Source organism: Taurulus bubalis (genome assembly GCF_910589615.1).
Source record: "Taurulus bubalis genome assembly, chromosome: 13".
NCBI lineage: Eukaryota > Metazoa > Chordata > Actinopteri > Perciformes > Cottidae > Taurulus > Taurulus bubalis.
The window spans coordinates 162328-187500 of record NC_136601.1 but is presented as its reverse complement, the minus strand read 5'-3'; the positions used below and the strand labels follow the sequence as shown (position 1 = coordinate 187500).

Genomic DNA, 25173 nt, shown 5'->3' with positions numbered 1-25173 from the left:
ATATATATATATATATTCACTGTGAAACATTCTGTGTTGATGGTCTTGTACTGGTGATGCACATGTGGACGTATGACGCCTGTATGTGCATCATAATAATAATAATACACTGGTGGGGTTGATGGTTGAACTGGTGGTAAACCAGTGTCCCCACTGAAGCCTAGTTTATGGTTCTCCGTCAGGCTACGCCGTCGACGCAGACCCCTACGCCGTAGCCTGACGCGCACCTCCAAAAAATCCTAACTACGCGTCGCGTTGACGCGGACCGTAAGCGCTGATTGGTCCGCTCAGAACGTCATTTCCGGCAGTTGCTTTTTCCCAGCCTCGACCGGTTTCGTGGTCGTACAGACCACCTCCGCAAACGTCTTCTCTGTCGCCTGCGCTTCAACATTTGCAATATAAGCATTTGCTCTTCAATATTGATGAGCTCCAACTTTAATGCAGCCGCTCCAACTTGGTCGCCATTGTTTACTGTGACCGGAATTTGGCTATAACCCCTGAAACCACACAGCCACACAGACACACCCCCCTGGCGGCATGGCGGTTAATTGCAGGCAACGCGGTCCCTCGACGCAGAACTTCGAATGCTCAACGACGGCGTCACGTCGACGCCGTAGGAGAACCATAAACTAGGCTTAACGCTCTGTGTCCTGCAGGGCAGCATCTGCAGCTTCACCATCGTCACCGGCGGCGCCGCTCGCCTGGTCTTCGGATACGACAGCTACGGCAACACGTGTGGGACACGCAACGAGCGGATCGAAGGCGTGCAGCTGAGCGGCCTCGACCACACGGACAGGAAGTAGGTTTCCACTGTGTACTACTACTTTAATGTACTACTGTGGTACTTTAAGTGTACTCTGCTGTGCTTTAATTACATCCAAACCATTTACATAAGAGATGATTTAAAACAAGTGAGAGTGACAAGTGACCTCAGGTAACCTCATTAGCATACAGCTGATCACCGGTCTGGCTGTAGGAGGTTTTTCTCTGGAGACTCTTTGTTTAGTTTCTCTCCCACGTTCACATTCAGACATTCTGCTGGTTCTCCAGATATGAAGCCTGGATCACCAACCGGCCCCCAGGGGCCCTCAATGTCCCTAAGCTCCAGACCTCTGGGGCCCTCAATGTCCCTAAGCTCCAGACCCTCTGGGGCCCTCAATGCCCTTAACCCTCTGGGGTCTTGAATCACAAGGTCGCCGGTTCAATCCCCAGTCTCCCCATAGCTTGCATGTCCCTGAGCAAGACACTGAACCCTGTGTTGCTCCCTGGGTGCTTCACTAGGGGCCCACTGCTCCTTAAAATACTAAGGATGGGTCAAAATGCAGAGAATGCATTTCCCCACTGAGGGGCTAATAAGGGATTATTATTCTTCTTCTTCGAAAAAACGGCACAGAAAAAAAATCCGCTCTTCATAGTGTCCAGCCCCCTCCTCTGTGCTCCTAAGAGCCTCTCACAGGAGCACACAGCCTGCAGAGTCTGTGGAGCTCCGCCTTTCACCGTGATTTGTCAATTCAGGTGTCCGTCGACATTTTGTGTGAAACTACAAATGAACAAGAGATATGAAGAATTTCAAAAATCTAAATATTTCAGCTTTAGGGCCATATTATCACTTTACACTTGTGCCTTATGACAATGGTTCCCCTTTATATAAAGAGCTGAGATTGTTCTGCAATGTTAGATGTAACACATGGGTATGCATCTCATATGCAAGTGCCTTTTAAAGGTGAATTTAAGAAAGTATGTACAATCAAGAAAAAGGCCTAAGACCCTGAAGCGTTAAAGTTCCAGACCCTCTGGGGCCCTCGATTAGCACTGAGAGGAGGGTCATCGAAGCCTGATCCGGCTCTGAGACGTTGTGGTTCTCCAGAAGCTTCTGAGGTGGACTCTGTTCCATGGTCTGGAGAACCAGAGAGGAGGTGGACTCTGTCTCCATGGTCTGGAGAACCAGAGAGGAGGTGGACTCTGTCTCCATGGTCTGGAGAACCAGAGGAGGTGGACTCTGTTCCATGGTCTGGAGAACCAGAGGAGGTGGACTCTGTTCCATGGTCTGGAGAACCAGAGGAGGTGGACTCTGTCTCCATGGTCTGGAGAACCAGAGAGGAGGTGGACTCTGTCTCCATGGTCTGGAGAACCAGAGAGGAGGTGGACTCTGTCTCCATGGTCTGGAGAACCAGAGGTGGAGGACTCTGTTCCATGGTCTGGAGAACCAGAGGAGGTGGACTCTGTTCCATGGTCTGGAGAACCAGAGAGGAGGTGGACTCTGTTCCATGGTCTGGAGAACCAGAGAGGAGGTGGACTCTGTTCCATGGTCTGGAGAACCAGAGAGGAGGTGGACTCTGTCTCCATGGTCTGGAGAACCAGAGAGGAGGTGGACTCTGTCTCCATGGTCTGGAGAACCAGAGGAGGTGGACTCTGTCTCCATGGTCTGGAGAACCAGAGAGGAGGTGGACTCTGTTCCATGGTCTGGAGAACCAGAGGAGGTGGACTCTGTCTCCATGGTCTGGAGAACCAGAGAGGAGGTGGACTCTGTCTCCATGGTCTGGAGAACCAGAGGAGGTGGACTCTGTTCCGTGGAGAACCGGAGGAGGTTCACTTGTCTGATAATAATTGATATGATATAAATACGTATTTGATGAGGATATGTTTGAGTTCTGAACACTCTGATGATGATGATGATGATGAGGAAAGGAGCTCTTATTTTGAAGGCCCGAAGTGACTTCCTGTGCTCGCCCTGCAGGTTCGTCTTCTTCCTGGACCCCTGTAACGTGGACATCGTCCAGAGGAAGATCCGGTCCACGGCCCTGTGTGTGTCCCTGTGTCCCACCGAGGAGCTGAAGAACTACCAGGACCTAAAGAGGTTCGCCATGCTCAACGGTGAGTCCCCACGCCGCTGGGGCTGATGGGAAATGTAGTCTGTAATCAATACGAGATGATCACTTATCCTATTCAGGGTTTCAATATATACTGTTAAGATGTTTTAGTTTATATAATATTTAAACTATATACAGTTAATGTTTTAGTTAATATCATATTTAAAATATATACTGTTAATATGTTGATATAATATTTAAAATGTATAAACAGGTTAATGTTTGTGTTGCTGTGATTAACCGGACTGAGGATGCATCCCATAATACTTCAGTCTCACATGTTGGTCTGAACAGTAGAGGTCCGGGTTCTGTTCCCTGTGGTCCATCAGGACATGTTAACAGAGAGGTGATGTCACCACTACAGTACACACACACACACACACACACACACACACACACACACACACACACACACACACACACACACACACACACACACACACACAAAGGCAGCATTAAGACGTCTGTGTCGTTGGTGCCACCCGTCTCCGTTTGTCCTCCAGAGTCTTTGTTCAATGAAGTCTCTGTCCCAGAACCACACAAGAACCAGGTCTCTGTCCCAGAACCACACAGGAACCAGGTCTCTGTCCCAGAACCACACAAGAACCAGGTCTCTGTCCCAGAACCACACAGATGATGATGATGATGATGATGATGATGATGATGTCCTCTCTCTCTCTCTCTGTGTTTCTCTGTTTCAGGTTCAGAGTTGTGTTCCTATGACATGGCGGGTCATAAATATCCCAGTCTACCTGAGAGGGTCTCTAAATGTCCCAAACTTCCTGTTCCACCCAGGTAGGTCCAACCTTCCTATTGGTCCACAGTTCCACATGACACGCCCCCACTGGTCTCAAGCCAACCTTCCTATTGGTCCACAGTTCCACATGACACGCCCCCACTGGTCTCAAGCCGGTTTCTCAGCCCTACAGCCCCCAATGTGGGGGCTTCTGTACCTCTTGTTCCCCGTGTTCAAGTAGTCGTAGGAACCCCAAATTAGTTTTTTTTTAAAGAAAAAAATCACTTTCATACCATATTGTGATCATAACTATGAACATCCAGCATGATATGAGCAAGATTCCCCAAAAATGGCTCCTTGAGCGTCCCTGAGTTTTTCAAACTGTACGGTTCAGGGCCTTAACAACAACCCACATACTAATAAGACACCTTTTTGGAAAGATTAGAACCTAAAGAATCAGAATATGATCACAATAAAACACGGTAAGTTCACGTAAGTACTTAAACTCAACATTACTTTAAGACCCTAGGTCTCTTCTCACAAGGGTTGCGGTATTATAGCAATTTAAATGAAGTTAAACAACCCTGTGGTTGTGGAGATAATTAAGTTTTCGTTTTTAAAAACGTGATTTTTCATTTCGAAAAATAGTGCTTGGGCCTAAAGAGGTGGAAGCAGAACCTTTAGACACAAAACCAGCGTGTTCTCTTCATGACACCCTGAAGATTCTTCTCTTTCACCACTTCCTGTTCCACTTTTCTTTCTCTGTGACCTCTGACCTGTGACCTCTGTGACCTCTGACCTCTGTCCTCAGTAAGCCGCTGCTGGTGTTTAACCGCTGCACTCCGGTGGATATTTCCTGTTATGCCAAGTTTGCGGAGGCGGTGGTGACGTTCGTTGGTGACAGCAGCGTTCTGCACCGGCTGATCGCCGGCGTGGCCGCCAGCAAGGAGATCATCATCGGCCTGTGTGTTCTGGCTCTGGGTGAGAACCTCACGTCATGATTATGTTCTATTGTTCTGGGTGAGAACCTCACGTCATGATTATGTTCTATTGTTCTGGTAGAGAACCTCACGTCATGATTATGTTCTATTGTTCTGGTAGAGAACCTCACGTCATGATTATGTTCTATTGTTCTGGGTGAGAACCTCACGTCATGATTATGTTCTATTGTTCTGGGTGAGAACCTCACGTCATGATTATGTTCTATTGTTCTGGGTGAGAACCTCACGTCATGATTATGTTCTATTGTTCTGGTAGAGAACCTCACGTCATGATTATGTTCTATTGTTCTGGGTGAGAACCTCACGTCATGATTATGTTCTATTGTTCTGGGTGAGAACCTCACGTCATGATTATGTTCTATTGTTCTGGGTGAGAACCTCACGTCATGATTATGTTCTATTGTTCTGGTAGAGAACCTCACGTCAAGATTATGTTCTATTGTTCTGGTAGAGAACCTCACGTCATGATTATGTTCTATTGTTCTGGTAGAGAACCTCACGTCATGATTATGTTCTATTGTTCTGGTAGAGAACCTCACGTCATGATTATGTTCTATTGTTCTGGTAGAGAACCTCACGTCATGATTATGTTCTATTGTTCTGGTAGAGAACCTCACGTCATGATTATGTTCTATTATTCTGGGTGAGAACCTCACGTCATGATTATGTTCTATTGTTCTGGGTGAGAACCTCACGTCATGATTATGTTCTATTGTTCTGGGTGAGAACCTCACGTCATGATTATGTTCTATTGTTCTGGTAGAGAACCTCACGTCATGATTATGTTCTATTGTTCTGGGTGAGAACCTCACGTCATGATTATGTTCTGGGTGAGAACCTCACGTCATGATTATGTTCTATTGTTCTGGTAGAGAACCTCACGTCAAGATTATGTTCTATTGTTCTGGTAGAGAACCTCACGTCAAGATTATGTTCTATTGTTCTGGTAGAGAACCTCACGTCATGATTATGTTCTATTGTTCTGGTAGAGAACCTCACGTCATGATTATGTTCTATTGTTCTGGGTGAGAACCTCACGTCATGATTATGTTCTATTGTTCTGGGTGAGAACCTCACGTCATGATTATGTTCTATTGTTCTGGTAGAGAACCTCACGTCATGATTATGTTCTGGGTGAGAACCTCACGTCATGATTATGTTCTATTATTCTGGGTGAGAACCTCACGTCATGATTATGTTCTATTGTTCTGGTAGAGAACCTCACGTCATGATTATGTTCTATTGTTCTGGTAGAGAACCTCACGTCATGATTATGTTCTATTGTTCTGGGTGAGAACCTCACGTCATGATTATGTTCTATTGTTCTGGTAGAGAACCTCACGTCATGATTATGTTCTATTGTTCTGGGTGAGAACCTCACGTCATGATTATGTTCTATTGTTCTGGTAGAGAACCTCACGTCATGATTATGTTCTGGGTGAGAACCTCACGTCATGATTATGTTCTATTGTTCTGGGTGAGAACCTCACGTCATGATTATGTTCTATTGTTCTGGTAGAGAACCTCACGTCATGATTATGTTCTATTGTTCTGGGTGAGAACCTCACGTCATGATTATGTTCTATTGTTCTGGGTGAAAACCTCACGTCAAGATTATGTTCTATTGTTCTGGTAGAGAACCTCACGTCATGATTATGTTCTATTGTTCTGGTAGAGAACCTCACGTCATGATTATGTTCTATTGTTCTGGTAGAGAACCTCACGTCATGATTATGTTCTATTGTTCTGGGTGAGAACCTCACGTCATGATTATGTTCTATTGTTCTGGTAGAGAACCTCACGTCATGATTATGTTCTATTGTTCTGGGTGAGAACCTCACGTCATGATTATGTTCTATTGTTCTGGTAGAGAACCTCACGTCATGATTATGTTCTATTGTTCTGGGTGAGAACCTCACGTCATGATTATGTTCTATTGTTCTGGGTGAAAACCTCACGTCAAGATTATGTTCTATTGTTCTGGTAGAGAACCTCACGTCATGATTATGTTCTATTGTTCTGGTAGAGAACCTCACGTCATGATTATGTTCTATTGTTCTGGGTGAGAACCTCACGTCATGATTATGTTCTATTGTTCTGGGTGAGAACCTCACGTCATGATTATGTTCTATTGTTCTGGGTGAGAACCTCACGTCATGATTATGTTCTATTGTTCTGGTAGAGAACCTCACGTCATGATTATGTTCTGGGTGAGAACCTCACGTCATGATTATGTTCTATTATTCTGGGTGAGAACCTCACGTCATGATTATGTTCTATTGTTCTGGTAGAGAACCTCACGTCATGATTATGTTCTATTGTTCTGGTAGAGAACCTCACGTCATGATTATGTTCTATTGTTCTGGGTGAGAACCTCACGTCATGATTATGTTCTATTGTTCTGGTAGAGAACCTCACGTCATGATTATGTTCTATTGTTCTGGGTGAGAACCTCACGTCATGATTATGTTCTATTGTTCTGGTAGAGAACCTCACGTCATGATTATGTTCTGGGTGAGAACCTCACGTCATGATTATGTTCTATTGTTCTGGGTGAGAACCTCACGTCATGATTATGTTCTATTGTTCTGGTAGAGAACCTCACGTCATGATTATGTTCTATTGTTCTGGGTGAGAACCTCACGTCATGATTATGTTCTATTGTTCTGGGTGAAAACCTCACGTCAAGATTATGTTCTATTGTTCTGGTAGAGAACCTCACGTCATGATTATGTTCTATTGTTCTGGGTGAGAACCTCACGTCAAGATTATGTTCTATTGTTCTGGGTGAGAACCTCACGTCATGATTATGTTCTATTGTTCTGGTAGAGAACCTCACGTCAAGATTATGTTCTATTGTTCTGGTAGAGAACCTCACGTCATGATTATGTTCTATTGTTCTGGTAGAGAACCTCACGTCATGATTATGTTCTATTGTTCTGGTAGAGAACCTCACGTCATGATTATGTTCTATTGTTCTGGGTGAGAACCTTACGTCATGATTATGTTCTATTGTTCTGGTAGAGAACCTCACGTCATGATTATGTTTTATTGTTCTGGGTGAGAACCTCACGTCATGATTATGTTCTATTGTTCTGGTAGAGAACCTCACGTCATGATTATGTTCTGGGTGAGAACCTCACGTCATGATTATGTTCTATTGTTCTGGGTGAGAACCTCACGTCAAGATTATGTTCTATTGTTCTGGTAGAGAACCTCACGTCATGATTATGTTCTATTGTTCTGGGTGAGAACCTCACGTCAAGATTATGTTCTATTGTTCTGGGTGAGAACCTCACGTCATGATTATGTTCTATTGTTCTGGTAGAGAACCTCACGTCATGATTATGTTCTATTGTTCTGGTAGAGAACCTCACGTCATGATTATGTTCTATTGTTCTGGGTGAGAACCTCACGTCATGATTATGTTCTATTGTTCTGGTAGAGAACCTCACGTCATGATTATGTTTTATTGTTCTGGGTGAGAACCTCACGTCATGATTATGTTCTATTGTTCTGGTAGAGAACCTCACGTCATGATTATGTTCTGGGTGAGAACCTCACGTCATGATTATGTTCTATTGTTCTGGGTGAGAACCTCACGTCATGATTATGTTCTATTGTTCTGGGTGAGAACCTCACGTCAAGATTATGTTCTATTGTTCTGGGTGAGAACCTCACGTCATGATTATGTTCTATTGTTCTGGTAGAGAACCTCACGTCATGATTATGTTCTATTGTTCTGGGTGAGAACCTCACGTCATGATTATGTTCTATTGTTCTGGGTGAGAACCTCACGTCATGATTATGTTCTATTGTTCTGGTAGAGAACCTCACGTCATGATTATGTTCTATTGTTCTGGTAGAGAACCTCACGTCATGATTATGTTCTGGGTGAGAACCTCACGTCATGATTATGTTCTATTGTTCTGGGTGAGAACCTCACGTCATGATTATGTTCTATTGTTCTGGGTGAGAACCTCACGTCAAGATTATGTTCTATTGTTCTGGTAGAGAACCTCACGTCATGATTATGTTCTATTGTTCTGGGTGAGAACCTCACGTCAAGATTATGTTCTATTGTTCTGGGTGAGAACCTCACGTCATGATTATGTTCTATTGTTCTGGTAGAGAACCTCACGTCATGATTATGTTCTATTGTTCTGGTAGAGAACCTCACGTCATGATTATGTTCTATTGTTCTGGGTGAGAACCTCACGTCATGATTATGTTCTATTGTTCTGGTAGAGAACCTCACGTCATGATTATGTTCTATTGTTCTGGTAGAGAACCTCACGTCAAGATTATGTTCTATTGTTCTGGTAGAGAACCTCACGTCATGATTATGTTCTATTGTTCTGGTAGAGAACCTCACGTCATGATTATGTTCTATTGTTCTGGGTGAGAACCTCACGTCATGATTATGTTCTATTGTTCTGGTAGAGAACCTCACGTCATGATTATGTTTTATTGTTCTGGGTGAGAACCTCACGTCATGATTATGTTCTATTGTTCTGGTAGAGAACCTCACGTCATGATTATGTTCTGGGTGAGAACCTCACGTCATGATTATGTTCTATTGTTCTGGGTGAGAACCTCACGTCAAGATTATGTTCTATTGTTCTGGTAGAGAACCTCACGTCATGATTATGTTCTATTGTTCTGGGTGAGAACCTCACGTCAAGATTATGTTCTATTGTTCTGGGTGAGAACCTCACGTCATGATTATGTTCTATTGTTCTGGTAGAGAACCTCACGTCATGATTATGTTCTATTGTTCTGGTAGAGAACCTCACGTCATGATTATGTTCTATTGTTCTGGGTGAGAACCTCACGTCATGATTATGTTCTATTGTTCTGGTAGAGAACCTCACGTCATGATTATGTTTTATTGTTCTGGGTGAGAACCTCACGTCATGATTATGTTCTATTGTTCTGGTAGAGAACCTCACGTCATGATTATGTTCTGGGTGAGAACCTCACGTCATGATTATGTTCTATTGTTCTGGGTGAGAACCTCACGTCATGATTATGTTCTATTGTTCTGGGTGAGAACCTCACGTCAAGATTATGTTCTATTGTTCTGGTAGAGAACCTCACGTCATGATTATGTTCTATTGTTCTGGGTGAGAACCTCACGTCAAGATTATGTTCTATTGTTCTGGGTGAGAACCTCACGTCATGATTATGTTCTATTGTTCTGGTAGAGAACCTCACGTCATGATTATGTTCTATTGTTCTGGGTGAGAACCTCACATCATGATTATGTTCTATTGTTCTGGGTGAGAACCTCACGTCATGATTATGTTCTATTGTTCTGGTAGAGAACCTCACGTCATGATTATGTTCTATTGTTCTGGTAGAGAACCTCACGTCATGATTATGTTCTGGGTGAGAACCTCACGTCATGATTATGTTCTATTGTTCTGGGTGAGAACCTCACGTCATGATTATGTTCTATTGTTCTGGGTGAGAACCTCACGTCAAGATTATGTTCTATTGTTCTGGTAGAGAACCTCACGTCATGATTATGTTCTATTGTTCTGGGTGAGAACCTCACGTCATGATTATGTTCTATTGTTCTGGGTGAGAACCTCACGTCATGATTATGTTCTATTGTTCTGGTAGAGAACCTCACGTCATGATTATGTTTTATTGTTCTGGGTGAGAACCTCACGTCATGATTATGTTCTATTGTTCTGGTAGAGAACCTCACGTCATGATTATGTTCTGGGTGAGAACCTCACGTCATGATTATGTTCTATTGTTCTGGGTGAGAACCTCACGTCATGATTATGTTCTATTGTTCTGGGTGAGAACCTCACGTCATGATTATGTTCTATTGTTCTGGTAGAGAACCTCACGTCATGATTATGTTTTATTGTTCTGGGTGAGAACCTCACGTCATGATTATGTTCTATTGTTCTGGTAGAGAACCTCACGTCATGATTATGTTCTGGGTGAGAACCTCACGTCATGATTATGTTCTATTGTTCTGGGTGAGAACCTCACGTCATGATTATGTTCTATTGTTCTGGGTGAGAACCTCACGTCAAGATTATGTTCTATTGTTCTGGTAGAGAACCTCACGTCAAGATTATGTTCTATTGTTCTGGTAGAGAACCTCACGTCATGATTATGTTCTATTGTTCTGGGTGAGAACCTCACGTCATGATTATGTTCTATTGTTCTGGGTGAGAACCTCACGTCATGATTATGTTCTATTATTCTGGGTGAGAACCTCACGTCATGATTATGTTCTATTGTTCTGGGTGAGAACCTCACGTCATGATTATGTTCTATTGTTCTGGTAGAGAACCTCACGTCATGATTATGTTCTATTGTTCTGGTAGAGAACCTCACGTCATGATTATGTTCTGGGTGAGAACCTCACGTCATGATTATGTTCTATTGTTCTGGTAGAGAACCTCACGTCATGATTATGTTCTATTGTTCTGGGTGAGAACCTCACGTCATGATTATGTTCTATTGTTCTGGTAGAGAACCTCACGTCATGATTATGTTCTATTGTTCTGGGTGAGAACCTCACGTCATGATTATGTTCTATTGTTCTGGGTGAGAACCTCACGTCATGATTATGTTCTATTGTTCTGGTAGAGAACCTCACGTCATGATTATGTTCTGGGTGAGAACCTCACGTCATGATTATGTTCTGGGTGAGAACCTCACCGCCATGATGTTGTTCCATGATCCCTCTTCTGGTTCTCCTAGTCCTCTCGATGGTCCTCATGGTGATCATTCGGTACATCTCGGCCGTCCTGGTTTGGATCCTCACCTCGCTGGTCGTCCTCGGATCCCTCGGTGAGGTCACTTCCTGTTCTGTCTTTTTCTGTTTCCTGTCAACCAAGCTGACAGTTGCTCTTCTGGTCTCAGCGGGAACCAGCGCCCTCTGGTGGCTCTACATCGACCACCGGCTGTACGGGGACTCCACCGGCACCAAGGAGGACCAGGACCAGGACCAGGACCCGGAGACCAGCAGAGACCAGGGACAGGCTCTGCTGGTCTACGCCGGCGCTGCCACTGGCTTCACCGTAGGTTCATGTGTTCATAAGGAAGAGACAGGGTGAGGCTCATGTGTTCATAAGGAAGAGACAGGGTGAGGTTCATGTTTTTCTACTGAAGAGACAGGGTGAGGCTCATGTGTTCATAAGGAAGAGACAGGGTGAGGCTCATGTGTTCATAAGGAAGAGATGACGAGGCTCATGGGTTCATACTGAAGAGACAGGGTGAGGCTCATGTCTTCATACTGAAGAGACAGGGTGAAGCTCATGTGTTCATAAGGAAGAGATGATAAGGCTCATGTGTTCATACTGAAGAGACAGGGTGAAGCTCATGTGTTCATAAGGAAGAGATGATGAGGCTCATGTGTTCATACTGAAGAGACAGGGTGAAGCTCATGTGTTCATAAGGAAAAGATGATGAGGCTCATGTGTTCATTCTGAAGAGACAGGGTGAAGCTCATGTGTTCATAAGGAAGAGATGATGAGGCTCATGTGTTCATACTGAAGAGACAGGGTGAGACTCATGTGTTCATAATGAAGAGATGATGAGGCTCATGTGTTCATACTCAAGAGACAGGGTGAGACTCATGTGTTCATAAGGAAGAGACATGGTGAGACTCATGTGTTCATAAGGAAGAGACATGGTGAGACTCATGTGTTCATATAGAATAGACAGGGTGAGACTCATGTGTTCATAAAGAAGAGACAGGGTGAGACTCATGTGTTCATAAGGAAGAGACAGGGTGAGACTCATGTGTTCATAAGGAAGAGACAGGGTGAGACTCATGTGTTCATAAAGAAGAGACAGGGTGATACTCATGTGTTCATAAGGAAGAGACAGGGTGAGACTCATGTGTTCATAAGAAATCGATCAGGCAGCTGATGACACTATTGATGACACGGTATCCGTGTTCTCTGTGTTCCAGATCATCCTGCTGCTGTTGATGCTGTTCATGAGGAAGCGCGTGGCTCTGACCATCGCTCTGTTCCACGTGGCGGGGAAAGTCTTCACCCACCTGCCGCTGCTCACCCTGCAGCCCTTCGTCACCTTCCTCGCCCTCTTGCTCTTCTGGATTTACTGGATTCTGGTCCTGCTCTTCCTGGGAACCAGCGGTCAGTTTAACCCTTTCCAACGGAGTCAATACATATAAATGATTCATGTGACGAGAGCAGCCGCACTAATAATAGCAGAATAAATCAACAGAACCTGATCAGCACTAACTATAGACCTGAACCAGCCCTAACTATAAACCTGAACCAGTCCTAACTATGAACCTGATCAGCCCTAACTATAGACCTGAACCAGTCCTTTCTCTCTGGAATCAATAATCAGAATAAACTGGGTTCAGATCAGACTACCTGAAGACACTACGCAGGGCTCAAAGACTACCTGCAGACACTACCCAGGGTTCACAGACTGGGCGGTATGGCCAGAAATTCATATCACCGTATTTTGTAAGATTCTGGCGGTTTCACGGTATTTTTTTCCCAAATAAACACATTCATTTATTGAAGCCACCGCCATCATTACCTGGCCAGCAGCTGTTTTGATTGGTACATAGGGAGCAAAACATGGAGGGATTTGGGATTTCTGAGCTACTTACGTCTCACGGATAGAAGTTGACTCATACTACTACCCAGGGACATAGACTACCTGCAGACACTACCCAGGGCTCACAGAGTACCTGCAGACACTACCCAGGGCTCATAGACTACCTGCAGACACTACTCAGGGCTCACAGACTACCTGCAGACACTACTCAGGGCTCACAGACTACCTGCAGACACTACCCAGAGCTCACAGACTACCTGCAGACACTACCCAGGGACATAGACTACCTGCAGACACTACCCAGGGACATAGACTACCTGCAGACACTACCCAGGGCTCACAGACTACCTGCAGACACTACCCAGGGCTCACAGACTACCTGCAGACACTACCCAGGGCTCACAGACTACCTGCAGACACTACCCAGGGCTCACAGACTACCTGCAGACACTACCCAGGGCTCATAGACTCTCTGCAGACACTACCCAGGGCTCACGGACTACCTACAGACACTACCCAGGGCTCACGGACTACCTACAGACACTACCCAGGGCTCTCAGAATACCTGCAGACACTACCCAGGGCTCACAGACTACCTGCAGACACTACCCAGGGACACAGACTCTCTGCAGACACTACCCAGGGCTCACAGACTCTCTGCAGACACTACCCAGGGCTCACAGACTACCTGCAGATACTACCCAGGGCTCACGGACTACCTGCAGACACTACCCAGGGCTCACGGACTACCTACAGACACTACCCAGGGCTCTCAGAATACCTGCAGACACTACCCAGGGCTCCGGACGATAAAATCATTATATATTAATGTTCCAATAACTTCCTTGATCAGTAGTTTGGTCTTTATCTGATTGATTTAATCGTTGCAGCTCGACTGCAAACATCCCCCAAAGCATCATGGGAACTGTAGTGTGGTGTGATACGGGGCTAAGTGCGTGTGGTTCTGCAGGGAACCCAGTCCAGAACGAGGAGACGGGTCTGACAGAGTTCAGACTGACGGGTCCTCTGCAGTACCTGACCTGGTACCATGCGGTGGGTCTGGTCTGGATCACAGAGTTCATCCTGGCCTGCCAGCAGATGACTGTGGCCGGAGCTGTGGTCACCTACTACTTCACCAGGTGAGTCCACCTTTAGCAGGTGAGTCCACCTCGTGAAGGTGAGTCCACCTCGTGAAGGTGAGTCCACTTCACCAGGTGAGTCCACACCTGCTGGAGTTTGTTATCTTTGGACTGCGGTACGTCAGGATATCTGAGCCGAGAACCAGGTTAATGTGGACTTAATATTTCAGGGACAAGAACCGGCTCCCGGTGACCCCGATCCTGTCGTCCATCCTGAGGCTGGTCAGGTATCACCTGGGAACGGTCGCTAAGGGAGCCTTCATCATCACCCTCGTCAAGATCCCCCGACTCTTCCTCATGTACATCCACAACCAGCTCAAAGGAAAGGTACACAACTGTATTAACAAGCAGCATAAAGGACAGGTACACAACTTGAACATATATTGGTCACAGATCATGTGATGCTGCGTTCACACCGGACGCGGCGCAAATTTGATGCGCGACCAGATTACATGCAAAGTCAATGCACAGACGCGCGATAGACGCGTTTGAGGCGGCGCGAACAGAGCGAAGGACGCGGCGCGAATTGAATTGTCCCAACTCTGGCGGAGAAACCGCGTGACGCAAAGTTCCGTCAGCCAATCAGCGTTGAGAATCAGCGTTGAGAATCAGCGTTGAGAAGCTCCGCCCGTCATCACCGTCGTCTTGCCATTCCTGAATCAAACGGCCGCTGCTCCGTCTGAACCAGCGCTGGCAGCGGCGTCATTGAGACGGTGTTGTGGGACTACAGATAATATCATGAACCCAGACGGCGGTGATGCGAATATTCGCGCCGCCTTCGGTGTGAACACCTTTTATTGTGGAGCGAGTGAACGCAGCGCTGCGCGGCGTGAACGCAGCGTGGTGTGAACGCAGCGTGGCGTGAACGCAGCGCGGCGTGAACGCAGCGTGGCGTGAACGCAGCGCTGAGGCGTGAACGCAGCGCTGAGGCGTGAACGCAGCGCTGAGGCGTGAACGCAGCGCGGCGTGAACGCAGCGTGACGTGTCTCTGCTCTCAGGAGAACGCCTGTGCTCGCTGCCTGCTGAAGACCTGTATCTGCTGCCTGTGGTGTTTGGAGAAGTGCCTCAACTATCTCAATCAGGTAACCAGCAAACCGCTCGTCTCCTCTAACTCTTCTTCTTGTTTCTATTTCGAACACCTCACCTGTGGTTTGATTTCCCAGAATGCATATGCAGCCACGGCCATCAACAGCACCAGTTTCTGCACGTCTGCACGCGACGCCTTCGTGATCCTGGTGGAGAACGCTCTGCGCGTCGCCACCATCAACGCCGTGGGAGACTTCGTGCTCTTCCTGGGGAAGGTGAGCTGGATGTGGATCTGACTGGTTAGATGTGATTATTACAAGATAACAAGTGGTTAAAATCCTAACTAATAATAATAATTATAGGAATTACCCGTGAATAAATCACCTGCTCAGTGCTCCAGTCGATAATAGATTTGTTCCCAATCACAAAGCTCCCGTCTGGGATCTGGGGAAGAATTCAAAGCCACAACTTCCTGCTGCTTTTTGTTTCTCATGTATCTTGATTTTCATACCGTGTGACTTAGTTTACTCTGAAGATATAAGTAAATACATTTCATTTATTTATTTATTTATATATATATAGCTGGAGCTTTCTCTGGATTGCCATTTTTAGACTGAACTCACTGTTTTTGTTGTTTTTCCTCTTACCTACGTCTCGTCCTTGCTACCTACGTCCCGTCCTTGGACGGGACGTAGGTAGCGTCTTTGACGTTTACAACTGAAAATTAGTACTTTGGGACCCTGAGCTGTTGAGTCTGAATGTTTCCTCAGATTCTGATCGTGACGACGACGGCGTTTGCCGGCGTCCTCCTCTTGAACTACCAGCGGGATTATGCCGAGTGGCTGCTGCCGCTGATCATCGTGTGTCTCTTCTCCTTCCTGGTGGCTCACTGCTTCCTGTCCATCTTTGAGATCGTGGTGGACGTCCTCTTCCTCTGCTTCGCCATCGACACCAAGTACAACGACGGCACTCCGGGGAAGGAGTTCTTCATGGACAAAGCTCTGATGGTGAGAGCGCGTTTACTCTCCCAATATTAATAACAATATTAATATCAGAGACACACTTCCCGACTTTCAGACTTTTCAGTTTGATCCAAGGATTGGATGTAGGAGATGATGACAGGACGTAGGTAGCAAGGACAGGACGTAGGTAGCAAGGACAGGACGTAGGTAGCAAGGACAGGACGTAGGTAGCAAGGACAGGACGTAGGAGATGACGATGGGACTGAGGTAGCAAGGACGAGACGTAGGTAGCAAGGACGAGACGTAGGTAGCAATAAAGGGACGTAGGAGATGACGATGGGACTGAGGTAGCAAGGACGAGACGTAGGTAGCAAGGACGAGACGTAGGTAGCAATAAAGGGACGTAGGTAGCAAGGACGAGACGTAGGTAGCAAGGACGAGACGTAGGTAGCAATAAAGGGACGTAGGTAGCAAGGACGAGACGTAGGTAGCAAGGACGAGACGTAGGTAGCAATAAAGCGACGTAGGTAGCAAGGACGAGACATAGGTAGCAAGGACAGGACGTAGGTAGCAAGGACAGGACGTAGGTAGCAAGGACAGGACGTAGGTAGCAAGGACAGGACGTAGGAGATGACGATGGGACTGAGGTAGCAAGGACGAGACGTAGGTAGCAATAAAGCGACGTAGGTAGCAAGGACTGGACGTAGGTAGCAAGGACGGGACGTAGGTAGCAATAAAGCGACGTAGGTAGCAAGGACTGGACGTAGGTAGCAAGGACGGGACGTAGGTAGCAAGGACGGGACGTAGGTAGCAATAAAGGGACATAGGTAGCAAGGACGTAGGAGATGACGATGGGAATGAGGTAGCAAGGACGGGACGTAGGTAGCAAGGACGGGACGTAGGAGATGACGATGGGAATGAGGTAGCAAGGACGGGACGTAGGTAGCAAGGACGAGACGTAGGTAGCAAGGACAAGACGTAGGTAGCAATAAAGGGACGTAGGTAGCAAGGACGGGACGTAGGAGATGACGATGGGAATGAGGTAGCAAGGACGGGACGTAGGTAGCAAGGACAAGACGTAGGTAGCAATAAAGGGACGTAGGTAGCAAGGACGGGACGTAGGAGATGACGATGGGAATGAGGTAGCAAGGACGAGACGTAGGTAGCAATAAAGGGACGTAGGTAGCAAGGACGGGACGTAAGAGATGACGATGGGAATGAGGTAGCAAGGACGAGACGTAGGTAGCAAGGACGAGACGTAGGTAGCAAGGACGAGACGTAGGTAGCAAGGACGAGACGTAGGTAGCAATAAAGGGACGTAGGTAGCAATAAAGGGACGTAGGTAGCAAGGACGGGACGTAAGAGATGATGATGGGAATGAGGTAGCAAGGACGAGACGTAGGTAGCAAGGACGAGACGTAGGTAGCAAGGACGAGACGTAGGTAGCAAGGACGAGACGTAGGTAGCAATAAAGGGACGTAGGAGATGACGACGGGACTGAGGTAGCAAGGACGAGAGGTAGGTAGCAATAAAGGGACGTAGATAGCAAGGACGGGATGTAGGTAGCAAAGGACTTAGCTGAGGACCTAGGTGAGAGGACTTAAGTGAGGACTTGACAGAAACAAGAACTCGTTTCAGACCTTTAGGTGTAAAAAGGTCCTGAATGGAAACACATGAAAACTCTACAGCCTTGTTGCTAAGGATCGTGGGAGTTTGTTTGGTTTGTCCTGATTCTTACACTACACCCCGCCCCCCTTTTTTTGTGGCCCCGCCCCTGCAGGAGTTCGTGGAGAGCAGCCGGCGGTTGGAGCGGGCAGTGGAGCGTGGGCGGAACCGGGTGAAGGAGGCGGTGTCGGAAGGGGCGGAGATGAAGCCCATGGTGAGTGACAGCGGAGGGGGCGTGGCCAAGCAAACCAGCTTGTTGTCAGAGGAGATGAGAGTGGAGCTGGAGGAGGACGGAGGGGAGTGGGAGGAGCTTCAGGAGTTCCAGGTGTACTACCTGCTGGTGGGGGTGCTGGTGGACTGGGTGCTGACGGAGCAGAGCGGCTTTGTCCTCTGTCTCAGCGAAGACGTCGTCCTCTTCCTCTGCATCTACCTGCCCACCTCCACCCTCTTCCTGTTTGTCAGCCTGCTGCGAGCGCCAAGCCCCGCCCACTCCAACCCCAGCAGCAAATCAGCCACCGTCACCGCCGCAAGCTAACACGTGTTCACGGACATGTGCTAACGAATGCATGCTAACTGACATGTGCTAACGGATGCATGTTAACTGACACGTGCTACCGGCTGCATGCTAACTGACATGTGCTAACGGATGCATGCTAACTGACACGTGCTACCGGCTGCATGCTAACTGACGCGTGCCAATGGATGTCCACTGTCCTGTATGCTGATTGGATAAGAACTGACGCATGCTATTTTGACTTCTCCTCCTCACCATCATAACCATCATCCCAGCTGCTTCTTCAACATCTTCAACTCTTTATTGACTTTATGTTTATTTGTAATTCATTTTTATACTTTTTTATTTTTATATTTTAAATGGTTTTTAATGTTTGAAGTTATTTTTGCAGCTTTTTGGACTATTCTGCCTTTTTTACTCACCAAGGTGCCTTTAAGGACTCAGCCGATAATCAGATAACTCAGAGACGAAGGACGTTATGTTTCTGAAGGTGCTTCATTACGATATCACAGAAAACCTCAGATATAAAATAAAATCTTTCAGGTTGTTTACAGGAACCTGCAGACACCTGTAAGAATCTTGAGAAACCTGTATGAATCTCTAGGAACCTTTAGAAACCTGTAGGAACCTGTGGGAACCTTTAGAAACCTGTATGAATCTCTAGGAACCTTTAGAAACCTGTATGAATCTCTAGGAACCTTTAGAAACCTTTATGAATCTCTAGGAACCTTTAGAAACCTGTATGAATCTCTAGGAACCTTTAGAAACCTGTATGAATCTCTAGGAACCTTTAGAAACCTTTATGAATCTCTAGGAACCTTTAGAAACCTGTATGAATCTCTAGGAACCTTTAGAAACCTTTATGAATCTCTAGGAACCTTTAGAAACCTGTAGGAACCTGTGGGAACCTTTAGAAACCTGTATGAATCTCTAGGAACCTTTAGAAACCTGTATGAATCTCTCGGAACCTTTAGAAACTTTTATGAATCTCTAGGAACCTGCAGAAACTTTTATGAATCTCTAGGAACCTGCAGAAACTTTTATGAATCTCTAGGAACCTGCAGAAACCTTTTCAGGTTGTTAAGGTTGGATTTCAGCTTTTTATTAGAAAGATGTCTGATGGGTCCTAAATCCTTCCTGAGCTGAGATCATGAGTTTACAGTTTTAAATTAAAAACCTGGATGTTTAAATTGGACTCATTATTTCTCCACCAGACTTACCTGTAGGAACCAACAGGAACCTATAGGAACCTTCAGGATCTTTTAGAAACCTGCAGGAACCTACAGGAACCTTTAGAGACATGTAGGAACCTTCAGGAACCTGCAGGATCTTTTAGAAACCTGCAGGAACCTACAGGATCCTTTAGAAACCTGTAGGAACCTTTATAAACCTTTAGGGAACCTTCAGGAACCTTTAAAAACCTGAACCTTCATGTCTCGTGGTGGTTCCTGATCTTTTTATCAGTTTTTCAGTTTAAACAAAGAATGTTGTGTTCTTTGTCCAAAGCAAAAACATTAATATTAATAAAATCCAACATTTTTTTTTTTCTGCTTCGCTTTTAATTTCTCACCTCAAATGATATTGTGACCCCAAAGTTTGATGTAAGGAAATATAATGTGTATGAGAATAGTTTTATATATATATATTTCAATATTTTACTATCAATAAATCAAAAAAGGCGACGCCAGCAATAAGAACAGGAGGCAACAATGTATCGGTTTAACATAATTCATTTGATGTATTGTTAGTATAAGATGTATAATTAAAGCTGTACACGTACGACATCCTCTGACCTTTGACCCTCATCCTCTGTGATAGATGTGACCAGAAGTACAACATAACAGAGTTCTAACACGTTCAATGCATAATAATAATATCAGTCCCACATGGGGACAGCAACAAATAAAAAACAAGTTTTACAAATAAACAGTAGAAACAGCTTTAAACAAAGCAAAGACATCCCACATTAAACATCTACGCCTTATTATTTATATGATGTCATATAATGACATAACATGATGATGTGAATCTGACTGTTACCTCCAGAACTAGTTTGAGATGTTCAACGTATTATTCCTTATTATCTGCAGTTATTCAGGTCAGAAATAATTATAAAACTACGACCCAAAGGGACTCAAACCTCTGTCGGTCTGGGGGTCTCCTGGTCCCTGTATGCCTATTAATATACATGAAACGACATACACGTGTATAGATATACATATTAATGTACATGAAACGACATACACGTGTATAGATATACATATTAATGTACATGAAACAAAGACGGACCTGTTCCGTACAGAATGACCTCAGTGTTTCTAACTTCCTGGTGTCACCACCTAACTACCCATGATGCTTCACTCTCGCCTCATCTCACTCCCTCCCTTTGGCCGCCAGGTTTTACCCAAGATGCTTCACTCCCCCGTCCCTTTGGCTGCCAGGTTTTACCCATGATGCTTCACTCCCCCGTCCCTTTGGCCTCCAGGTTTTACCCATGATGCTTCACTCTCGCCTCCTTCGGCCTCCAGGTTTTAACATGTGGCCTCGTTTCCTGTTTCAGGCTCCGGGGACGAGTTCAGCTTGACCCAGACCAGCCGACAGGACTCCTTAAGCGAAAAGAGACATTCCAAATGTTTATTTTTACCAACGTGTAACATGTTTACTATGGTTTCACTCCAGGGAAGAAATATTTTAATATAAACTGTAAAAACGTAACAATGTAATGAAGCACTTTATATTGAAGCGCTGCAGATTTTAAACCCGCTGATGCATCTTTTCGTAGTGAAGTCCTTTTTTATAAAACACTTCAGTTCATAACCGCTTTTTATAAAATGTCAACTGGACGCCATGTTGGACCAGGAGCGCTGTGATGTCACCAGAGGGGCTGGTCCTGGTGGTCCTGGTCCCGGCGATCCTGGTGGTCCTGGTGGTCCTGGTCCTGGTGGTTCTGGTCCCGATGGTCCCGGCGGTCCTGGTCCCGGCGGTCCTGGTGGTCCTGGTCCCGGTGGTCCCGGCGGTCCTGGTCCCGGTGGTCCCGGTGGTTCTGGTCCCGGCGGTCCTGGTGGTCCCGGTGGTCCCGGCGGCCCTGGTCCCGGTGGTCCTGGTCCCGGTGGTCCCATTGGTCCCGCCGGTCCTGGTCCCGGTAGTTCTGGTCCCGGTGGTGCTGGTGGTCCTAGTCCCGGTGGTCCCGGTGGTTCTGGTCTCGGTAGCGCCGGTGGTCCCGGTGGTCCTGGTCCCGGTGGTCCCATTGGTCCCGCCGGTCCTGGTCCCGGTGGTTCTGGTCTGAGTGTGAAACATTGATTGCTGTTGTCAAAGAAACAAAATGTGATGACGCCTGTTGGACGGTTTCAGACCTGCAGCTGAAGGTCATGTGACCAACGGGGTCGCCCAGCTAGCGCCATCACTAACCAGCTAACGAAGCTACAGCTAGCCCGTTGCTGTTGGAATATGAGACGTTTCATATCTGTGATCATGTTTCTTTCTTTCTTCTGCGTCTCATGTTCCTGCTCACTCTTCACTTTTTTACTTTTCAAATGTTTTTGCCCAAATCCCGGTGGTGGTGACGTAGTATTTCCACATCACGTCCTGTTGTGAATATGAATGATCGTGTCAAGTTTATGGTGTAAAACTAAAGTCTAACTTCTTACCTTTCTAAACAAATATGGAATTATTGACTGAAGCTTTGAGACAGTTTTCCTGGTCTTGGAAGAAGAACTCCAGGAGCTTTGCTTTGGTTCCTGTGGATGAAAGTAGGACCCTCTCTGGGTCTGAAGGTTCTGTGGCGATGTGGAGGACCCTCTCTGGGTCTGAAGGTTCTGTGGCGATGTGGAGGACCCTCTCTGGGTCTGAAGGTTCTGTGGCGATGTGGAGGACCCTCTCTGGGTCTGAAGGTTCTGTGGCGATGTGGAGGACCCTCTCTGGGTCTGAAGGTTCTGTGGCGATGTGGAGGACCCTCTCTGGGTCTGAAGGTTCTGTGGCGATGTGGAGTCTGTCAGCTGATCCGAGACGATGATTGACATTCAGATTGTTGTCTTCAGCCGTCTCCCGGATCCGACTTCCCGTCAACGTAAAGCGTTGTCCCCATTAACTGCATCATGGGACCAACAACAACTTCAACAAGTCTTCCTGCTTCTGTTTGTTCACCACGTCCAACACATCGTCTCAGAAAGGAAGTGTTGGACGTCACTCATTGTCCAACACGAGGCAACTCATTGCCCAACACGAGACAACTCATTGGCCAACACGAGACAACTCATTGCCCAACACGAGACAACTCATTGGCCAACATGTCGTCTCAGACGAGGCAACTCATTGGCCAACACGAGGCAACTCATTGGCCAACACGAGGCAACTTATTCAGCACCAGAGGCAACGTCCCGGTCTGTGAGACGCAGACGAAAGCTCCGAGAAAAGACAGCAATAGGACCTTAGACCTTCTGCAAGTTAACTAGATATGAAGTCTTGTGTTGCTCAGTTGCCTCTCCTGGTTGCCCAACATGTTGCCTTGTGTCCCTGCCGGTTGAGCTGAATCCAAACATCCAGCTGCTTGTTTCCACGGAGATTAATTCAAGTTCTTCACTCGTTTCTTGATTTGGATGAGAATAAAATCTGCAGATTAAAATAAACTGAATGATTCAGAAGATCGACCAACGCTCAACGTCGCCATTTGGTGGCTCCCAGAATGCACTGCCTCCTTCACAGGAAGGTACGTTTAGGGTTCAGTTGAGGAAGAGAGGTTGACTTGAACGTGAATGTTTTCTCTCTCTCTCTCTGAACCACATCAGCTGCTCCGACTGTAACTGATGCTCTGATCCCGGTCCTGATGCTCTGATCCTGATGTATTGATGATCCCTGAGGATTGATCAGATGTATTGATGTATTGATTATCACTGATTGTTGGAAGGAAACAATCATCTTTCCATCGCCCGCTGCCTAATAATCTGCTTCTCTCACCAAAACCAATCAGCATGCGTAGGAGAAGCTCCGCCTGCTGAGGGTGTCGACAGGTGACGCACCAATCAGAACTTCTGTCCCGATTATTAATCACATAATCCAATCAATGAGCCTCTGTGAACAATTATTCCCACTCTCCTGGTAAAGTTGTGTAAATGACATCATCACCTGATGTATATAATGCTAGTTTACCATTAGTATTCCAGTATTTTCCCTAAAGTTTACTATTAGTTTACCATAGTTTACTATTTGTCTACCATAGTTTACCATATATATATATATACAGTATATATATATATATATATATATATGTATATATATATATATATATATGTATGTATATATATATATATATATATATATATATATATATATATACATATATATAGTATTAAAGACAGAACTCCAGTGCTTTAGTTTAACATTGACATCAATTAGAGTGAAATAATGGTTCAGATTGGCTCCAGTTTGGTTTTGGACCCTGAGAGATGAGGTGATGCTGCCTTCATATATTGCTCAATGTAACCAACTATGTTTAGTCCTTTGAACTGTTGTCACGTCACCGGGAACGTGCACATTTAACCGTTAACGTGCACATTTAACGTGCACATCTCGTCCATCATGGACCGGAGCATTCCTCAGCACTCCAGCTTCGGTTTTAGGTCGTCGTGTTTCCTGTGTTTTAAATAAAACAACTCCAAGCTGATCCAGGACCAGTTCCCACGTGTCATAAAGCAGCTCCCTGATGGGATGAAGCCGATCCAGGACCAGTTCCCACGTGTCATAAAGCAGCTCCCTGATGGGATGAAGCCGATCCAGGACCAGTTGCATGTCCGTGTTTCTGCTCCTCACCTCGTGTGAATAACCTGTTTGATGAAACTCTGCAGTATAAACCTGTTTGTAACATTGAAGAACTTATTATTTTGTTCTGGGTCGACTTTTTATATTTATAATTTCTTATGTATATTTGTTTTGTAAGAAAGATAATAAAATTAAAAATTGAATCTGTGCTTGTTATCTTGTGATTACTGGACAGGAAGTTTAAAGTTTCACATTGAAGTATCTTTAACACCACAGTGTGTCATCAATACATGAATTATTCTATAAGATATCTGATGCATCTATATGAAATGAATATAATCCTCTTCAGAGATCAATGTGTTTGAGGATATCTGGAGACCTTCACACTTTCACAAAGTCTGCATTTCTGCTGTAATTACCCACAATTCATAGCGGTGTGATGCTAAACACAGAGTTACCAGGGGTTTGTACAAAATAACTTGAATGTAAATTAATTACACAGATCTATTTGTGTCATAAATATTTTGTTATTGAAGCAGTAAATAGATTATCTTCTACATCGACATCTTCAAGGCGAGCAAACGACCAATAAGATCTGTTGGTGAGGATGACCTTTGACCTTTATAATAATAACACCGTTTCAAAGAGCTGCTCGCTCACACACATATTCTGAAAACAGGCTTTATTTATTATTAAAATTATTTAAATGTATATGATTGCTCTTTCCTTTGCATTTAGAGAAGTGGACCAGCTCTTATCATGGCGGCCACTCAGGGACTTCCGGTTCACACTAAGAACCCTCCTCACCAAACAGGACGAGACTCTTTTATTTTGAAAAGCACTGAGCAAAAACATTTCAAAAGTAGGTCTTATTTTGAAAGAAAACGAAAGTCGCGTGTGTTCTCGCGGAGCTTTGATGAGAGCAGAGGAGA

The 25173-nt window shown here is 45.5% G+C and overlaps 1 protein-coding gene across 1 annotated transcript in view; it reads left to right on the top strand.

Annotated features, from left to right (window-relative positions):
* The window catches only part of slc44a1b (solute carrier family 44 member 1b), a gene marked incomplete at its 5' end in the record, with an annotated part of 22120 nt that extends 955 nt beyond the window's left edge, over window positions 1-21165 (top strand). Inside the window, 14 exons of the mRNA XM_079228659.1 lie at window positions 657-799; window positions 2738-2874; window positions 3572-3665; window positions 4418-4587; window positions 11340-11429; window positions 11502-11659; window positions 12556-12742; window positions 14152-14320; window positions 14491-14647; window positions 15319-15402; window positions 15484-15621; window positions 16117-16353; window positions 18089-18187; window positions 21048-21165. Of these exons, the coding sequence (XP_079084785.1) occupies window positions 657-799; window positions 2738-2874; window positions 3572-3665; window positions 4418-4587; window positions 11340-11429; window positions 11502-11659; window positions 12556-12742; window positions 14152-14320; window positions 14491-14647; window positions 15319-15402; window positions 15484-15621; window positions 16117-16353; window positions 18089-18187; window positions 21048-21071 (1887 nt within the window). The 3' untranslated portion in view covers window positions 21072-21165. The remainder of the gene's footprint in view (window positions 1-656; window positions 800-2737; window positions 2875-3571; window positions 3666-4417; window positions 4588-11339; window positions 11430-11501; window positions 11660-12555; window positions 12743-14151; window positions 14321-14490; window positions 14648-15318; window positions 15403-15483; window positions 15622-16116; window positions 16354-18088; window positions 18188-21047) is intronic.
* Window positions 21166-25173: the final 4008 nt, after the last annotated feature.